We start from the raw sequence: 19,823 nt of genomic DNA on the forward strand, positions 1-19,823 counted from the left end.
AATGCCTGAGCCACCCCTTAAAATTTTGCATATGGATCCCCAATGAAGATCAATGGCCCTTTTAATGCTTTGCTCATTACCACCTCTTCGGGTAAGCTGTTCAAAGTGCCTACGACTCTAATAAAGTAGTAGTTTTTCCCCATTTCCAGTTTAGCATGAGATTTAAATAGCTTGAAACAATGATCCTTTGTCCTCCTTTCCATGCAAAAATTTAATATACTAACATCATTCATTTTGACAAATTTAAACAACTGAATCATGTCCCATCTGACTCTCCTTTGCTCCAGGCTATGCATATTTAGTCTGGTATCATAATCTAAGTCTGAAAGTCCCTTTACTAATCTAGTTAACCTTTAGTTTTTCGACCATAGGTCGAGTTAGATCTGGAGTAAAAAAAGCTGCTCTTTACAGTGGTGTCAAAAAGATAACTGTGGGACATTTCTTTCACTTTTTACTGATAAATTTAATGAAGAAAGTAGTGCCTAAATTTTATCTAAGCCTAAAAAAGTTCGAGTTCAAAACGCAAATAACTCCAGCAGTATTTAAGTTAGAGCATTGAAATAAATTGCGTAGAACGCAGAAAATTCCACCCTTTCTAACGATATATAATATTAATATGTGCAAGTAATTTTTCACCCCTTTAATAGGCAATTTACACGAAATTTGAGCTTAAAAAATTAATTAAAAAAAAACGCATTCAAATTTTTAAAAATAAAACCCCAGGTGCACACCCCCGGGGCTCGAAGTAATTTTGTACAATATTTCAAGCCTATAGGTGCTATGGGGTCTCCTGGATGCAGGTCCGCCATAGACTTCCTTCCAGAAATTCTTTGAAACCTTACTTTTGTTTACTATAAAGAGGCAATTAAACTTAAGTCATAATGATTTTGTTTCCTTGTTTTCTAGGATTTCACCAATAGTTCAATATGGATCGTAGTCATCACCATAAAGAAAAGACGGCTCATACACAAAGTTTACGTTCAGATTATCATTATCTCATGGCTGAAATGAGTATGATATTTTTGTTTTGGAATTATGTTGAATATTTTATTATTTTTTAAATATATACTCAAAACATTATTGTGAGAAATATCTTGTACTTATTAGAATGTTTTTGTCTTCAGGGAAGACATAAAAGACTTTTCATAAAATTCCACATGAAATGAGCAAGATATAAAGTCTGTGGTTTTCAAACTTGTTCCCCTCTTTTCATACAAAAACTCTTCTATTTTTGTAATAATTCAATTTCATAAATGATATTCTGAAGTTACAGTTTATTTAATGAGTTAGAAAAGCAACACCATATTTAATATAAAATAGTTTTTGTTTGCCAAAACATCTTTATTTTTGACAATACTTTAATACAAGTATGGGTAATTTCAATACAGTTAACAATTTGTTCAAAATGAGAGAAAAATAGATGTTTAAACTACCATCTAACACATAAATGAAGTACTTAAAACATGTTAATGTTTGCTTTGGAATGTAAATTTTTATTAAACCGTGGTGTCATCAACAAATGTTCAGAAAATCATTTAAAAAATCAGTGCGCTTAATGTGGACACTCAATCCTGAATCCCATAGGGTTGTTTCTTATTTTTTCACAAAAACTTTATTTTGTTTTTGCCTGCTAAAAATTAGTCGGAAACAGCTAAGTGCCCCCTCAAAATTATTTGATGCCTCCCTAGGGATTTACGCCCCACACATTGGGAACCGCTGTATTAAGAGTTGAAAGCATGTAAGGTTTCATGTTTCAAAGAGATATCATGCAATCTTTTCCTGAAACACATCATTTATGCAGTTTTCCCAGTTGGATCATCAACCTACATGAATTCTAAGTTGAGATGAATTTTAAAGTACTGTTATTACTAATGCGCATATTATATGCACTAAAATATTGTTAAACATAAATCGTTATCATAAAATGTTGTTGAATGACTTTCTCTTTTTGGCAATTGAATTACATTTCCATGTATCATCAAATCTTTTTCATGATCAAATCTGTACCTCAGAGCCAGACTAAGGTAAGTCCAAAAATTGAGATCTTCTGTTTATTAGTGTATTGTGCATAGAATCCTATCGCGCATCGAGCCACATGAGTGCAATCTTTAAAAAAAAAAATCCTTTGTAATAATTTACTAGTTTTAAAAGAGCGAGAGTTCAATCCTTCGTATGCACCAAGCAAGCATTTTTCCACTCTCTTGTAAAGTAGCAATTTTGTAACTTACGTTAGTCTGGCTCTTAGGTACAGAAATATCGAAGTTTTCATGAGTAATTTGAAAATTAGAACAACTAGTCTAAAAAATAGCACTGTAGTTTTGCAACTTAAAAATCTCAGTTGCTCAGACCCAGTCTTGACCTAAAGAAATATACTCTAATTCAGGTATTCAATTCAAAGCCTTCAAAAACCACTTTAAAATGTAATAACCAAAGTAACTTTTCTGGAACAAGTGTTGTTATAAATATTTACTTGACTTGAGACGACCCTGTTATTCTTCTAGTTTAATTCTAAAATGACAACATGCATTAATACGAGACGTGTCCGTAAAATAAGTTCCACGAATTTTTTTCACATCAAAAAACTGGTTTAATTGCAAAGAAAAGTACATTTTTGGAAAGTTCAGTCTCTCTTTTATTTTTCTACATAATCGCCATTACGTTCTATGCACTTCTGCATTCGAGGCACCCACTTCTTCAAACCAGAGTCATAGAACTCTGCCACCTGTCCGTGTAGAAAACTAACAACCGCATTTTGTACCTCTTCATCTGTCTGGAATTGGGTTTCGCCAAGGTTTTTCTTCAACTCGGGGAACAGATAGAAGTCACTTGGTGCTAAGTCTGGGCTGTAGGGTGGATGAGACACCATTTCCCATTCAAATCTTTCGATGATTGCTGTGCCTAAATGTTCAGTCAAAATCTTGTCAATTGTGGTTTTGCTGACCTTCGGAATCTTTTCGCACAGCTCCCGAACTGTAATCCATCGATCTTCCAGCATTGCTGCTTCGAGTTTGGCAATTGTTTCGTCGGAAACCGATGGCCGCCCTGCACAGGCTTCGTCGTGGACATCTGTTCGACCATTTTTAAAGTCCCTGACCCATCTGCGCACCATCCCGGAGCTCATACACTCTTCTCCATACACTTGACAAAGTTCTTCGTGAATTTCCTTCGCCGATTTCTTCTTAGCGGCCAGGAAACGAATAACAGACCTAACTCGCAGCTGGTGGGAGATGCAAGAGGAAGCTCCATCGCTGACGGCTGCTGAGCCAAGACTAAACGTCGCAGCGACGCTGGCTTGGTGAGGGATTGGAGTGGGGGGAACCAAACAACCTGCCTCTGTTGACTGGCCACGCATAGAAACGATCCTAGCCTCCAGCGGCAGCCCGTGGAACTTATTTTACGGACAAGCCTCGTATTTAATCATATTTTTATTGAATGGGTTTATGATGTATAACTAAAAAGGAAGTTAGTAAATCAAAGTGAAGAAGATTGAAATATCAATATTTAAAATAAATTCCTTTGAAATGTATTTTAGCTTTCTTGTCCTGCAGTAGATTGATGTACACCACTCCTCTTGCCATCTGCTGCAGCCTATGTTATTGAAAGAATGTTCAATGACTTTTTAATTTATATTTTTGCCAATTAAAGTTGTGTGAAGTTGAGACATAAAGTACATTCCTTCAAAGGAAAAAGTGATTCATCTCTTCGATTACACATCTTCCTTAATCCATTTTCGCCCAAACCAAGCATTATTGGCAAGCAGCCAACTGCTTCATAATTAATATCTTTGCTAATTAAAGTCTTACAAAGATAAGACTACAGTATCCAAGATCCTCGCAAAATTTTGATTTTTTTTTTTTTAATGCCTGGTTTGATCCTCAACTTAATCCACACTTGTGGAGTTCGAGTGATATGTATAGTTAATGTCAGATTTTAACATATAAGATTCATCATTTATTTTTCTTCAGCTTCTCTTTTCTTTTTTTCATAAAATGATATTGTCTTCATTTCTTATTATAATATACTATAATTATTTTTTTTTAATTTTACTTTGTTTTTTATAATTTAGAAGCTCAAAATTACGATGTGATAAAGTTTGCCACATACCGTACAGCTTCAAAACTCAGATTTATTCAGAAGAAAACTAACAGTAAGTACACATGTATTATCAGCATGAATAAATAATGGTAATAATTGCTTACATTTAGAAAATAGTATTTTATTTCTGAAATTTGTCTCAACGTATGAAATATTGATACATGGATGTACTCTCAATAGGTTAACGTTTTAGGTTTTTGAAAACTTAAAAGATTTACAAAAATTTTTTTTTAATTAATTTGCAATTGTACAGGTAGTTTTCATGTACTTTTGTTGGAAATTATATGGGATATCTGAAAAGTCGTTTAGACACTGAAAAATTCATAGAAAAACAACAACTTGTTGTATGAATATGCGGTTTACGCAAAAATACTTCACAGGTTCACGAATTTTTTTTGACATTGTAAAAAAAAATAACTTCCAAATTGTGCTGTATGATTGCGCTATATTGACAGTACAGGGCAAAGATGACCTTGTACTGTTACAGTAAGAAAAGGAAACGTAATGTAAGGTTTTTAATCAATCTCTTAAACAGAAAGCAATACCTTTCATTACCAGAGTTGAATGTGTGCACCACTTGTTGCTCAAACCACATCCAAACGGTATTCAAGTTCATCCCATGTTCTAGCCAGCATGGACTGCGGAACAGAGTGGGCTACTTGGGTAATGCATACCGTTACAAATTCTCTAAGTAGTAATTATTTTTGTGATTACTTTGTTGTAATCTGGCTAAATTTGGCATTTATTCCATTATTTTTCATCGAAAATTATCTTAGTAATGTAACCTGTAAATAGTTTTCTGGTAATTTACATACAACCCACTAACATTCGACCGAAGTATATGGTCTCTCATTTCTGAATGATAAGATTCGTGAATGAATAAAAAGAAAATATGAGAAAGAGTGGTAGAACGTAAGAGAAATTTCTCAATGGAATATTGTGGAACTTTCCAAGGATTTATAAATAGCCATGGTGGCGTCATCAAAGTTAGTCTTGTATCAGCCGTTGGCTGGAGAGTGTGTATTAGCTCTGTTTTGTGAAGCCTTTGGGCTGTCTTTTTGCGTATTTTAATGTGAATGCGTGTGTTACCGTTGAGTCTGCGATTTTAATTGATATTTGCCTAATTGCTATAGTTAATTTAGCAGTTGCTAACGATACTTCTCGTACATAGTTGTAAATAAATCTCCTGTGTTTTCTCAAGAACTGTGTCGTCATTAAAGAATTTCTTGAAGTGGCTGGACTCGTAACAATACTTTCGGATCTGCAATGCTACATAATTGGGCACAAATTAACCAAAAAAATATTTGAACTTGTGATATATTTTTGTGCAACCGCATATTTATACTGCAACTTCAGTGGCGGCTCGTGCCTTAATTTAGCGGGTGGGCACGCTGTATAAAGTTTTCACAAAAATATTTATACAGATACAATGGAGAGGACTGCAGTTAGTAATGCTGAACAATATAAGATACTCCTTATTGCAGTTGATTCATTTCTAACTTCTCTTCTACTTCAAAGTTGAAATTGTTTTAGAAAAATATCCACTTGAGCATTTTTTGAAAATTCAAGGTAAACAACCTAAATTTAAAGACAAGACACCCACCCCATGCAACTAGTAATAAACAACACACAGCATTAATTAAACTATTACATTACACTCTTGATGCCAACATGATCACGCAGAAGCATTAACTTTCGTTTTATCATGCTTCCTTATATCAAATTACAAAATTGGTAACTATTTTTTTCCAGAAGCAGTTTCCTCAATCGCTAGTACATTCTTCATACATCAAAATTAGAATTAATTATTTAATTTAATTAATTATTTTTATTGTGTGAAACTACATCACAATACCTAGGGGTCACATCACATTCATAGCATTTTTTTAAACATTTCAATAAAATATGTAATTCTTTGGAATCTTTGTATGCGCTTACTTATTAACCAATAATTATTTTTCATGCCCTTTAATAAAATCAAAACACTGAAGAATATTTCAGTTTTTTAAAAGTTTAAATTTTGAGATCTTGAATTCAAATTATGGTTTTCACTATCGCAAATTGCGATAGGAGGAGTTTCTTTTTTCTACTAATGGCTTTTATCGCAACCAGAGTTTGAATTCTTGACGTCAAAATTCAAATGAATGCCTGGGCTGGATATTATGTGCTGGATACTATTTTCGCGTAAAAAGGATTGTGTAAAGTCCTGAAAGTCGTTAATAAATAATTCGATTCCGAGGCACATGGATGCCTGCATTACTGTCAGCCCCGCTTAATTGGGTAAAATCTCTAGGAACCGAATTTATAGATAGTTAGAGATATAGTTAGAGACTCCCTCCCCCCATAGATGTAATGTTAGAGATCCCTGCTTCATCGAATAATTTCTTTGGATAATCAAATAATAGTAATCAACTTTCACATATGTTTTTGCTGAAATTTTTTTTTTTTTTTTTTGAATACGTTAAAAATAAATTAAATAAGAGCAATTATTGACGTAAAAACTTAAAATAACATTTTTCGGCAAACAATGGGCGGGAAAAACAACATTAATTTTCCATCAAAGCATTTCCACTATTCTATCTAGTTTTTTTTATAGTTACCAATGCCATTACCAACAGACAACACTAAATTAAAAAACACAACATTATATTAACATTGCGGAAAATAAGAAATTGATAATTATTGATTACGTAAAACGGGGTAATTGAATTTAGAAAAGTATTCTCAAAATACCATGAGCAAGGAATCCACTATTATGGACTTTCTCCAAAAAAATATAAACTGAAAAAAGGTGTCAAAACAAAGATTTAATACCTCAAGTTGTAAGTTTCATATTTATAATTTTCATACGTACTTGTATTATATATATACTTAGTTATTATACTATTTTGTTGATTTTTTAAAACGCTTTTTAATCAAAAACATTTTTTTTTCTGTTACTTAGATATTGATTTATTATTACGCTTTAAGCAAAAGTTGTCAACCAGGAAAGATAAATAAAATTTCCCCGCTTAATCGAATATTTCTTGGAACTGACGGTATTTGTTTAAGCGGGGCCGACAGTATAAGAATAGAAAAATAAAATTAAAGGCATACATCATTCAACGGTCAAGTGAAAACAATAAGCAATTCATGATTGCTCAAAAACAGTTCGAAATCGAGAAAAAGCGCACCTAGTGTGAGTGACCTAAAGCCAATAACTTTTTAAATAATTAAACTAGAGCGTTCAAACTCTCTTCTTCATAAAGTTTGAAACAATCTGAAGTTCTAAAATAAACAATAAAAAAATTGAATAGTTTGGTCATTTTTGAGGTTATGTGGCCCTACGCTTTTAAGGACTTAAAGCGATATACCGTATCAAATTGAAATAATTTATGTTTGTTCCGCCTTAGAATACTACAGAATGTAAAACACATATCAATAAAACCTATTATACGATTAATACTTATTACTTTCGGCAAATATCAGAACAAAAAAAAATTGTATAGATCTCGCCCAATTGAAGTTTTTTTTGTAAAAGTTTCGAACCAACTCAGAACTTTTCACACTCAAAACCAACAAGTATATTCGAAAACAAACTCTTCATTCAGAAATTCTGATCATATTAGTTCCAAACAGAAAAATAAATAAATAAAAATATGCACGCGATGCGATGCGGTAGAATCGGAGGGAACCCATAAAATGGTAAATGCCAGTTTCAGATACTAACAGCCGTTTAAGATTGAAGAAAAATACAAAAGAAGGACGGTGGAAAACAATAAGAGCACTTTCTTTCATTCAGTGGGCTAGTCATTTTTTGCCCTTTTTCGAACTGTTGTTTCGTACAAGTGACGTGTGTCAAATCCTTCTTCTACTGCTGTTGGGGGTAAAGCTATTTTTCGGAGGGCTAGGGAGCAGAAGCCCACACAGCAGAAATCGGAGTGACACGGACTTCCCATTTTGGTGTCTGGTTGAATCGCCGTAATTGGTTAGGAGCAGAGGTGTGGCAAGTCAATCGAGGGGCAAACCAGTCGCAGCCCCAAGAATCATTCTCAGAGCTTGCAAGCGCAAACGCTAACATTTAAGAAGCAATATGCAGAGTGTTAGAGATTTAAATGTGTTTCATGTCCCCAATTCGTTGTTTGTTGTTTTTTTTTTTTTTAACTTTTTTAACGAAATACTAAACGTTATTTTGACATGATCTATTTAGTAGTGTACAATTTTTCTGGGTGGGCCTGGCCCACCCGGCCCATAGCGACAAGCCGCCACTGAACAACTTGTTACTTTTCAATGATTTTTTGAAATGTCTTGGAATTTTCCAACAACCTATATTATTTCAACTACTTCATATTGTAGTGAATATATTAGTAATGGTAAAGCTTTTTCTGAATATTATGCTATCTCCTGCACAATTATTGTTCTGCAAAGCCTTTATGTAAACAGCAGAGCTTCTTTATAAACCTCACCTGGAACTAATGGGCCCTGGTGCCATAGCACTAGAAGCACTCATGTGGACAAGTAATATTATTTCATATTTATGTGAATTGTATCCTATATTTCGCGTTAAAATATTTTCAAAATTTTTGAGATGTAACATCAGCAATCTCTAACAAAGGCTTGAGTAGCGCAGCGACAAATTATTCATGGGGAAGATTTTCCTTCATTTAAAAAAAAAAAAAAAAAAAAATGAAGAGAAAAGCTTTGATGCAGAAAAGCTTCCTGAAACAAATCAGCTATTAAAGCCAATCAAAGATTTCTAGTTTACACTACTTTGTGATGTAATTTGAAAATTTATATTTATTAATCTCCTTTAATCCTTTCTGACACAAGTCATTAAAATTTTTTAAACGTAGAGGAAGAACACTAAGTGAGTGTAAATGATAGTCTAAGCGCAGATTTTGCAGTTTTTTTTTCCTGCAATGGGTGGTATTTCCATTTGTTCACACTTTCAGGAGGAAAAAACTATTTATAAATTCAAAAATGAATTTAAATCTTTTAGAAAAATGTAATTTAACACCTTAGGGAAAATGAAGAAAATTGGGTTGAATGTTGCAGAGCAAATAAAAATTTTAAAACTTTATGAAAGTTCCCTTTTTTAAGTTCAAAAATTGAAATTTGAACAAGAAATTGAGACAGCAGTAAAGGCCATTTTCATATGGCTGCCATCCATGATTGTTAAAATATATACATATATTTATATGCTATCCCTGAAGGAATTTTTTTGGTTTTAAAGAGGAAAATATATGTTTTAGAAATTTTTAATTGCTCTCAATTTTCTGTGACCGTGCCAGAAAGAGTTAAGTCATATCTGGCCATTTGAAAAATTAGTGGTCAATCTCTCTTGCTCCTTCTTTCTTGATATTCAAATGCTAAGTTTTTGAGATTCTAGAAATCAATGTATTGCTAAATATTTTTCTTTTTCAGTGAATTTGCTTGATATTTGGAATATCATTGAAGCTTTTCGGGAAAATGGATTGAATGCTCTAGATTCACGTTTAGAACTAACTATTGCCAGATTAGAAACCCTTGTTCGGTCAATATATTCTCAACTAAACAAAAGGTTGCCTGTATCACAGCAGATTGATGTGGATTATAGTAGTTCAGTACTTGTAAATTGGCTGCTTGCAACATATGATCAGTAAGAAAGATTCTTTAAATTATAAATAAGTCTTAAAATATGTGCATAATTCAACAGTTGCTATTTGCATTAAAGTGTATATATATATATATATATATATATATATATATATATATATATATATATATATATATAGACACACACACACACACACATATATATATATATATATATATATATATATATATATATATATATATATGTATAACAATAACCTTTCTGCATAAAAGAAAAATTCCTGTACTTAGTGAATAGGTTGCTTATATCTGTATTGATTTCATTTATTCCATTTAGGGAAGATACTGGCAAAGTTCGAGTGTTCTCAATAAAAATTGCTCTTGCTATTATTTGTGCTGGCAAAATTACAGATAAACTTAGGTGTAAGTAACAATTACTTTTTTTAATCAGTGTCATGTTGTATTTTTGTGAAAAAATCTTGACCTGTTTTTTATTTGCATGTGAATCTGATTCCCTTTAAATATACATATATACAGTCAAACATTGATATCTCATACCTCAACTCTAAACCCGTGACGTGTCAGGGGAAAAAAATCCCCTGCATTTTCCATAAAAGCAACTATGCATTTTCCATAGTTATCTCGAAATTTATTTTTGGAAACCCTTGAAATGTCGAAATTTTTGCACCGAAGCATGTTTCAATTGTCATTTTTCTTTGGTAATTTTTGTAGTAAAACTAGTTCCAGAGACAAATATTTGAAGTTTTTCATCCCTTTTCGTAAAAACTTTGAGAACAGGGGATTGGGGCAAGATAATGGGAGAGTGTGGGTATGAGGGGGGGGGGGGGGTGCTGTAGTTCTTTTTATCTCAGTGTTTTCCCCAGAGTTTAAAATCTTTATGCATTTGTTTTGAACATATTGTCCACTTTGAGGACATGGTCGACTTTTTGTCAGATTTTGAAGCAAAAAGGAAAAATATATTCCTCATTTTCGCCATTCTTCTTTTTTTAAACTCTAACAAAATGGGTGCTGAAAAGTATTTAAATGTGGGAGGGGGGGGGGGGCTACTGGTTGCAGATAAAATTAGAATTATTAAATTTATAGATGAAAACACAAAGTTGAAATTGTTGTTCATTTCAAAGTCATCCTGTACTTTTTCAACAAATATAAAATTTCAAATCTAGTAAAATATTGAAGACTTAACTTAATTAATCATAATTCAAATTGGTCCCATAGTACATGTATAAATTTATATGTACTATGTACATATATAATGTATAGCATATGTGTATGTAATTGTGAGAGTTACTAGTGTATTTTTTTCAAAACTTTGAAACTCGATATCTCAAATTTCCCCCCCGTCCCGAGTGATTTGAGATGTCGAGGTTGCTTTTTATATACACTTCAATAACTTATATCGATGTTTCTCAAACATTTCTTTCTTACTGCCCACTTCAGAAGCATAACTTAGCTTGTAGGAAACTTATTACAGTGTATTAGGGGTATGTACCTACTTCTAATTTTTTAACGTAATCTGTACTATGTAAACCAGGAAGTTACAGCATATTTGTCTTTATCCTTTTACTTATTTTCAATTCTTTTATCTTTTAGATATATTTTCTTTAATATCTGATGTCAATGGAAATTTAGTCTTCAGCAAATTTGTAGACTTCTTGAAAGAAGCGATGGGATTGCCTTGTTCTGTATATGAGTCACCTTCGTTCTTTTTCACAGATAGTTTGCCTCGAACAATATTTGATGGGGTAAGTAATATGCCTAAAATCTATGCAGTTGGTCCACTATTGTATGAGTCAGAAATAAAGATTTTTTTTTGGAAACATGCCAGCATTGCATGGGCGGATTTATGGGGGGTCAGAGGGGGGCAATGCCCCCCCAGTTTTGGGAGGACTTTATGTAGTAACAACACATCTTCCAAAATTAAAAAAAAAAAAATCATTATTTTTTCGTTTTTGAATAGTTCAGAAGAGCATGGGTGGATTTATAGGGAGGGGGGGGGGAGGGGCAAAGAGGACAATGCTCCCCAGTTTTGGGAGGAGTTTATATAATAACAACTTATCTTCCAAAATCTTATAACAAAAAAAAATCCTGATTTTTTTCTTTTTTGAATAGGAAATTAAAGTTTATTTTTTCTTTTAAACTTAAAATAGCCGTTTCTTACAAAGTTTGAACAATACTGTACAAGTGTATAATCTACTACTCAATTTCAGAGGCTGGAAAGTGCAAATTATTAATAGGTTCTAAAATCCCTGAAAAGAATTGGCGCAGTATAGCCTACAAGGGCTCTTGAACCAAAAACCCAATCTAACCAACCAAAGCTTGAAAATAATTAGACAAGTCTTTGAAACTCCTAAGCAAAGTGTGCTTCAATTTTATTTCTTATCAAGTGTATACAATGGCTCCCAAAAGTGTTCGTACACCTTAAGATTTTGTAGTAAAACCATTGTAGTATGTTACTCTCTTGATACCTATTCTCTAAATCTGCACCATTTCTTTTAAAGTATTAACTTGCATCACAAAGCACTTTTAAAGCTTAAAACTTAAAAAAAAAATTATTTGCCTATTATTTCCAATTAACCCTTATAAGACTTCAAAATTCAGAATTTTATATCCATTTTAGATAATTTTCTCCGGGGGAGTAACCCCCGGGCCCCCTAAAACTGGAGATATTCTATATCCCACTTAAAAGGGAGCACTGCGTTACTCTCTTAATACCAGCCCCCTCTCTTTTAAGGTCAATTTAAAAAGGACAGCATGATTACACACAGTAATGAAAATGACATAAAAAAGTAAAGAATGGCCTTACGCATCACAGAAAACAGACAAAAACATGGGGGGGGGGGGGGGGGGGCAATTAAAAATGTTGCTCCAAAAAAAAAAAAATTCCTGCTCCCCCAGGAACTCACTCCTAAATCCGCCTATGCAGCATTGAACTCATGCAATGTGAAAAATTGCATGCTTTGCTTGAGATTTCAATCCTTGTGCATCTTGCAAATGTTTTAATTATTTTGAAAGTTGAAAGTTGTTCTAACCTATGCTACCTTTAATTTGCTCAATTTATTTTTTATTTCAACAATTTGTGTTTCTCAATTTATTTTTCTTATTAAATCAATGTTATTTTTAATTATTATTATTTTTGGTCTTATTAAGTCCCAATAACCTTATGTAATTTTTCTCAATCTAATTGCAATCATTTTCAATCCATATAGGATTTGGCTTTTGTTATTTTTAAACTGTCCTTACATGCTTGTGTTGTGTATAACTGCAATCATTAAACTGAAAAATTTGTGGTGCACTTCAGCAATTTATATTAGTGTTTCCAGGCCAGGATCTATAAATTTTAGGTCCCTCTGCAAAAAAAAAACTGTTGGGCATCTCCCCAGAGGCCAGCAGTGTACATTTGCAATGTTAATAAGTCTTAGTGCTAGTTATATTTCAATTTTCCTTTTCAATTTCTTGGGCAGTTGGGCTCCTTAAGAACCCCCCCCCCCTCCTGCACTGCGGGTACACAGATCTGCCCTGGGTGTTTCTCAAACATTTCCTATGTAGTCACATCAGAAGCGTAACTTCAGGTACAAGTTATAACTCTATTGAGAGAGCATGGAATCATCACTTAATCATTTCAGAGCTAAGAAGTATTATTTTCCTGCCTTAATATCCTAATTCCATTTTTCTTCAATCAGAAATGAAACATCAATCAATTAACAAAAAGTAAAATTCATTATCATTCGCTCCCTGGACCCCCACTTAGCGTAATGAAGCTAACCTTTGCTGCACTTCTGTTTGCTGTTTGGGGAAGATCCTGTGAAATGTCTTGTTAATGCAAGAAGCTTTAACAAGATATTTCATTCTTCCTCTAACTCCTGTTTTTCCATGCTAATGGGGCATGGGTCAAGGCTATAATCTTGGTTTTGCTTTACAACATCTAGTGCCTGTCTACCTCTCCCTTGTTTTCAGAAAGGTTATATGTTTATTGCTTACACACCTATGTCATTCCTCATAGATCCGCATTCTTAATCCATACAGGAAAAAAGTGAGTTTAAAATAGGAATGGTAGTAGCTCTATTGTTGATATGATTTATACAACGGTATCTAGCCGATTTTCGTCTCTGGGACTATTTTGCAATATATTATGTATCAGTCACCAGAAAATGAATAAAATTTTTCAAAAAGTACCAATTTTTTCCCCAAAATCATACTCCAAATAATAAGTGCCAGGTTCATATTCTAGAGTAGACGCTCTTCAAGATCATGCATTGGTAAGAAAGTTTTTCTTTAAATTTTGCTGTATTTCATCACAAATGTAGTGTTTGCATCTTCAACTAAACGACATGATAAATGAATTTTAGCTGTATGCAGTCCATAACAAATAATCACCATCTTTGAATCTTTAGTCCCTACCATTTTCTCGTACTAGGTCATCCACACCACTGTTCATCAAGGGTGGATCCAGAAAATATTCAAGGAGGCAGCAATTGATTTCAAATACTTGACATTTTATAAATTCCAAAGCCTCCACCCCCTAACATCTTGGAAGACCAGCTCAAATCAAGTTTTTTTGTGGAACTTCCATTTCTGAAAAGCTCTGGAGTCTACTGAACCTCATCCCTTACCGTAACCTCATCAAAGGTGTCCTATAATTCCTATTTTTGAACTTCAATTAAAAAAACTTTCCAGAGGAGAATCTCGCGCTCCATCTAATATCATCTAAGATAGTGTAAAATTTATTTTTTTGAACTTTGAAACACTGCCGGTACAAAGTTTCAATCCCTATCACTAAAGTGCTAAGTGAAGTGATACAATTGCTTTCAAAACTACAATTCTGAAAAATTCTGAGAGAGATCCTTCTTTTTTGTAACATTATTGAAGATCAGCTAAAATTATGTTTTTGGAACTTCAGTTATCGAAAATATGCCGAGGGAGAATTCCTGATGCATCTCAGCTCAAGGAGGGGACGATCGCCTCTCTCCCTTGTATCCGTCCTTGCTGTTCATAAAAATGTAAATTAAATATTTCTTTGAACATTTCGTCATCAACCGTCCCGTGTAGCCATGGGAGATTCAGATGTGACCAATGTGGAATAGCAGCAGCACTGTTGCCAAATTAAAGAGTAGTATTAATAATAGTGTTAGAATTCCACCCAATCCTTGATTCCTGCAATAAGAACTGAATGTAATTAACATCTGTGTGTACCCAAATTCAGGAGCCTTGTGTTCTGTGTGAAAGTGGATATGATATTATGGATTGCATGGTAGTTTTATCTTCATGCATGGGAATAATTTAATACTTACTCTGGCATCTAAGGAATCAAACAAAGTTTGATTTATCGGAGTTTATCTAATTTATTCTTTTAAAAGTTTTCAGTAATTATAAAAATCCTTCATCCTGTACATTTTAAAAAGGCAATTATTGAGACTTTTCGCAATATGCACTTATATGATAACTTTTTCATTTGCTATAGAATTGTCAAAAATGGATCGACACAGTTTTCCATGCTTGGAATTTTAATTGTACTTTCCAAAGTCTTCTGTGTTATGAATGGAATCAGTTGCTTTGCGCACAAAGAAGCTTTTAGTTTTTTTTGTTTTTTGTTGTTATTATTTATGTTTATTTTTTCTGGTATTTATTTCATTGTTTTTTTACTAGGGCATTGATATGTGTGAGCTTGCTTTAATCTACTTGTTTTATTTAATGTGAGTATAATTTGCTGTTTCATTTAATTTGTTTTATGTTTTTACTTAAACATAAATATTTTGCTATGCCATGAAGTAAATATTATGCTACGTTCTGCACCAGAATGGAACCGATTATAAAGGAAAAGTCTATTCTATAAAGCAAATCAAAATCGTCTTTTAAATAGATGTATTGTGTAAAAACGCATGAAAATTTGATTTGTAATATTTGTTTTTAGTGAATGAATGCTTGTTTTTTAAGTTTACCCCAGAAACTGAGGGGTAAGTAAAAGCTGATTTCTTTATGAGATTGATTTAGAGGAGATAAAGTGCAAGTACATTCAACTTGAAAAATATATTTGTTTGATGTTAACTGCATGCTTCTAATCAACCTAAGTGATATTTTCCAGTTGTTCCGACTCATATTTTATAGGCAGCAAACACCCACATATGACTGCTCATTTAACTTAATCGCATAAAAATATCAACTTTAAAGAACTTTTTCGTTTACATGACTTGACTCAGTGAGAAACAAAAGAATATAAGTGAACCTTTTTAATTTTTGAGTAAAATGTGTGCTACGTAGTTCAAATCGTAGATAGGCTTTCATTGAAAAGTTTTTTACAATATACTGTGTAGCTACTAGCACCATCACTTGCCCTAAAACATAGAAAAGTTTCATTTTATTTGTACTAGTTATCTCCATTTCTGTTTTTTAATTTAACCACTTACACCCCTTTTTTTTCATTTGTTTGAAATAGCATAATTAATTCAAAATCTTATTACTATCAGTAAATCATATAAAAAGAATTCTAATAGCTAATTTGTTTTTAACGTTGAAGCAAGAGATCAACTTTGGTAACTGCTGTTTAGTGCAGGAATTTCAAAAAAATTTCTGCATTGAATAAGGACCTCTTTGTAGTTGCATAGTGTGTGTACAAACATTTTGCATTTTCTGCCTGAATTATCTTGTTTCTTTTATGTTTCTATGCTTTTTCTAACAAGGAATATTTTTGTTAAAAATGCAGCTTTTTTACCCTTGATTGTGCAATAATTTTTCTGTTTACTGAATATTTTGGAATTTTTGTGTGCAGAGCCCGATCAAGACAAACTGGTGCCCAGGTCCTGAGTAAAAATTGGTGCCCCCCCCCCCATGAAAAAATCAGCACAATTTCAAAGTCAATATTTTATACTAGAAACCTAATACACTAGAAATCTACACATTACTACAGAAACCTGGGATTTGAATACCAAACACTTGATAGTCACCATGCTAATCATAGTTAAAATTGCCTTACCTTAAGGTGAAAATGAATTAAAAAACAATTTAAAACTGCAAAAATAGCAAAAAAAAAACTAATTCTGACATTAAGCTTTAAAAAGGCTTCTTTCTGACTTTAACAGATGCAAATGTGTCGATCACATCATCGAAATCTAATTTTGATGTCACAATTTTCAATGATCAATAAGAAAAACGCCTGTAAATTATCCTGAGAAACGCAGCTTCTCAAACGATTTTTGATTCTTTTCAAAGCTGAAAAGAAATGTTCACTTTAACAGAAAAAAGTAAGTAAGTTAATTTAGGCTATTTTAGTGCCCCTAAATTTGTGGTGCCCAGGTCCGCGGACCCGCCGGACCGTGCGTTAATCAGGCCCTGTTTGTGTGCATAATCCTGTAAAACTAATAATGTCTTAAAAATTTCTTAGCAATCTACTGTGACAGTGAACGACTTCTTAGATGTTTTGTTATCTGATCCTGGTCCTCAATGCCTTATGTGGTTTCCTCTAATACATCGTATGGCTAGTGTTGAAAATGGTAAGAATATGTTTAATAATAATGAAAATTTTGATAATAAACTTTGATAATGTATTCTGAAATATTTGACTGAATCTTAACATTTTCCCACCATTTCCTTTGTTAAAAAATTTCATTTCATACCATGGCCATGTTTTCATGCATGCCAAATCTTGTGTTTTTCCCTGGACCTTCCTGTTTTTTGTACTGTCTCTTAATTTCTTGTTCAGGTGTGATTTTTGTTCCACTTTTCGAAAGAATTAAACCCCTCACAAGATCAAGTGTAAAATTGCAAAAACTAATGACCCTTACTTGTGTATGTATTACCATATTAGGTTTGACAATATGGCTTAAAATCAAATGTTCTGGGTAGTAACCCTTCCTCTGCTCGTATCTTCAAAACAAAAATAAGGAACATTTCATTTCTAATTAATTCTTTATTGTATTAGATTTTTTCTCAATAGAAATGCTTTTATTCCATTTTCTCCCTGTTTTAGATTGAAGAAGGATTTCTTGTTACTCAAAAACATGTGTATGCGTTTCATTGCTCTTTGCACGTTTAACCCGTATTATTTACCTTTTCTCTGCAAATGTAAGCTAAAAGTCAGCTAGTGTACTCCACTTTTTCTATCTCAGTGGTTTTTGATTCATTTTTGTAAATCTTACATCAAAAAATGACACTTATGACTCTGCCCCCTCCCTTCCCCCCACCTTCTGGAAATGACCCTCTACAAAACCAGAAGCCGGGTCCGCCCTTGGTTGGAATAGGGAAGTTTTCGATTTTTCAATTTTATTTTTATTCGATAGAATAACATGTATGAACATCGTCGGTGAAAAAATTTTTGCGATACGATAAGTAGTTTTTTTTAAAATAATATTTAAAGTTCAAACGCATGTGACGTCAAATGGCATAGGAAGTGACGTCATCCGCTCTTCCGCACGGAAGGCTCGGCTTTAGCTGACAAGGAGAAACCGACTGAAGTGCAGTTGGCTTCCTTTAATAAGACGCACTTGGCAGTTTGGCGATAATCTACAGAAAGCGCGGCAGGAGTTTTAACAATAGCGCGCCTAGGAGGAGCGACTTTCTTTGTCTGTGATTTTTGACTTTAAGTTGCATTTCTTTCTATCATTAAAAATGGCAAGCACTGGTACTTACAAGTATTGTTTTGTTCCCCAATGCGCTTCAAGTTCGAGGAGAAATCTCGGAAAACGTTTTGTTAGCGTTCTACGAAATAATCTTAGGAAAAAGTGATATACTATTGCAGAGCTGCCAACCTTTATCTTAGCATAGTTTTGCGCACCCACGGGGGATGGGGGGGGGTGAAATATTTATTAACAAATGTAGCAGACGCAATGACTAATTTAAGATTAAAATTGCAATACTGGTCTGCCAATGGCGACTAAAGCTACTATTTTGAAGCAAAGGTGACTATGCCGACTATTTCCCCCAAAATATTGCCAAAAACCATTATTTTGCCATCAGTTGTAAAACGATTTCTTTAGTGAAAAAGTGATTAAAGTACATAAAAACTCTTCTCTTTTTCCCTTACAGCAAAAGAGTTGAACATTCGCTTACAAATTCACCTCCCAGTTTCCGGGTGGAAACAAAATAAAAAAACAGGAACATTTTACCGCTTTCTTTCTTTCTTTTTTTCTTTTTCTTTTTTTTTAAATAAGCGCTTTAAAAACTAGAAAAATTTAATGTAATTGTTGGCATAAATATTATTTTATTTTTATTCTCGGTCCACAGCCGATAATTTAAAGAAAATAATTTAAAGTTAAGTGTACCTACTTTAAGCCCAGTCTGGTAAAAGTAGAACTTGTCAACTAGTTGGTGCTAACACTTCAATCGACAATTCCCCCACGCCATAATTAATGGCGACTGTTTACTGAAACCATCGAAGATTGCATGTCTCGATGTGTCGATTCAGAAAAAGTTGAGTTGTCACCTAATTGATTCGAATTAATTCCACTTGTTGACCGCACGTGCTATGGAGAGGAGTACGAATATTCGCGGCAGTGGAATAAACAAATGAGTGATGGTCGAAGTAGAAGTTAGTGTGGTGACGTCATCGAGGCATGGAAGCTCATTGGTTGATAAAACATATATATTGTGGCGAGTGGCAGCAGGCAGCAGTCTCTCTTCTCTCAACGATCCCCAGTTGTTGTTTTGATCGTGAAGCCTAGTCCGGCTCACGTGTGGGGGGGGGGGGGGGTTCCCCGCGATGCTAGCGGGAGTTTTTTGTGGTGTGTAAATCTCTTCCAAGTCCTGGAATTAGTATGAGTCCAGGTGAAGAAACACTTGTGTTGTGTCCGGCCAATTAATATTGCCGGGGAAGTGAGTTCCTATGTGTCTACCTGAGATGTTCACCGATCTACGAACTGTCTAAAGTTGCCTTTCCATTACGGATATTCCTGAAGTGTGATCCGGGCGACCTTTTTGTGTGTCTTCAAGTTGATCCTTTGAACTTGCGAGTGGCAGCAGGCAGCAGTCTCTCTTCTCTCAACGATCCCCAGTTGTTGTTTTGATCGTGAAGCCTAGTCCGGCTCACGTGTGGGTGGGGGGGGGGGGTTCCCCGCGATGCTAGCGGGAGTTTTTTGTGGTGTGTAAATCTCTTCCAAGTCCTGGAATTAGTATGAGTCCAGGTGAAGAAACACTTGTGTTGTGTC

General features: G+C 33.8%; 1 protein-coding gene across 1 annotated transcript in view; it reads left to right on the forward strand.

Annotated features, from left to right (window-relative positions):
• The first annotated feature begins 926 nt into the window (after positions 1-926).
• Positions 927-19,823, forward strand: part of LOC129229799 (dystrobrevin beta-like) — a 55,282-nt gene continuing 36,385 nt past the window's right edge. Inside the window, exons 1-6 of the mRNA XM_054864175.1 lie at positions 927-1,011; positions 4,067-4,147; positions 9,499-9,712; positions 10,007-10,092; positions 11,281-11,432; positions 17,066-17,174. Coding sequence (XP_054720150.1) covers positions 927-1,011; positions 4,067-4,147; positions 9,499-9,712; positions 10,007-10,092; positions 11,281-11,432; positions 17,066-17,174 — 727 coding nt within the window. The remainder of the gene's footprint in view (positions 1,012-4,066; positions 4,148-9,498; positions 9,713-10,006; positions 10,093-11,280; positions 11,433-17,065; positions 17,175-19,823) is intronic.

The sequence above is a fragment of the Uloborus diversus genome, chromosome 9, assembly GCF_026930045.1.
Source record: "Uloborus diversus isolate 005 chromosome 9, Udiv.v.3.1, whole genome shotgun sequence".
Taxonomy (NCBI): Eukaryota; Metazoa; Arthropoda; class Arachnida; order Araneae; family Uloboridae; genus Uloborus; species Uloborus diversus.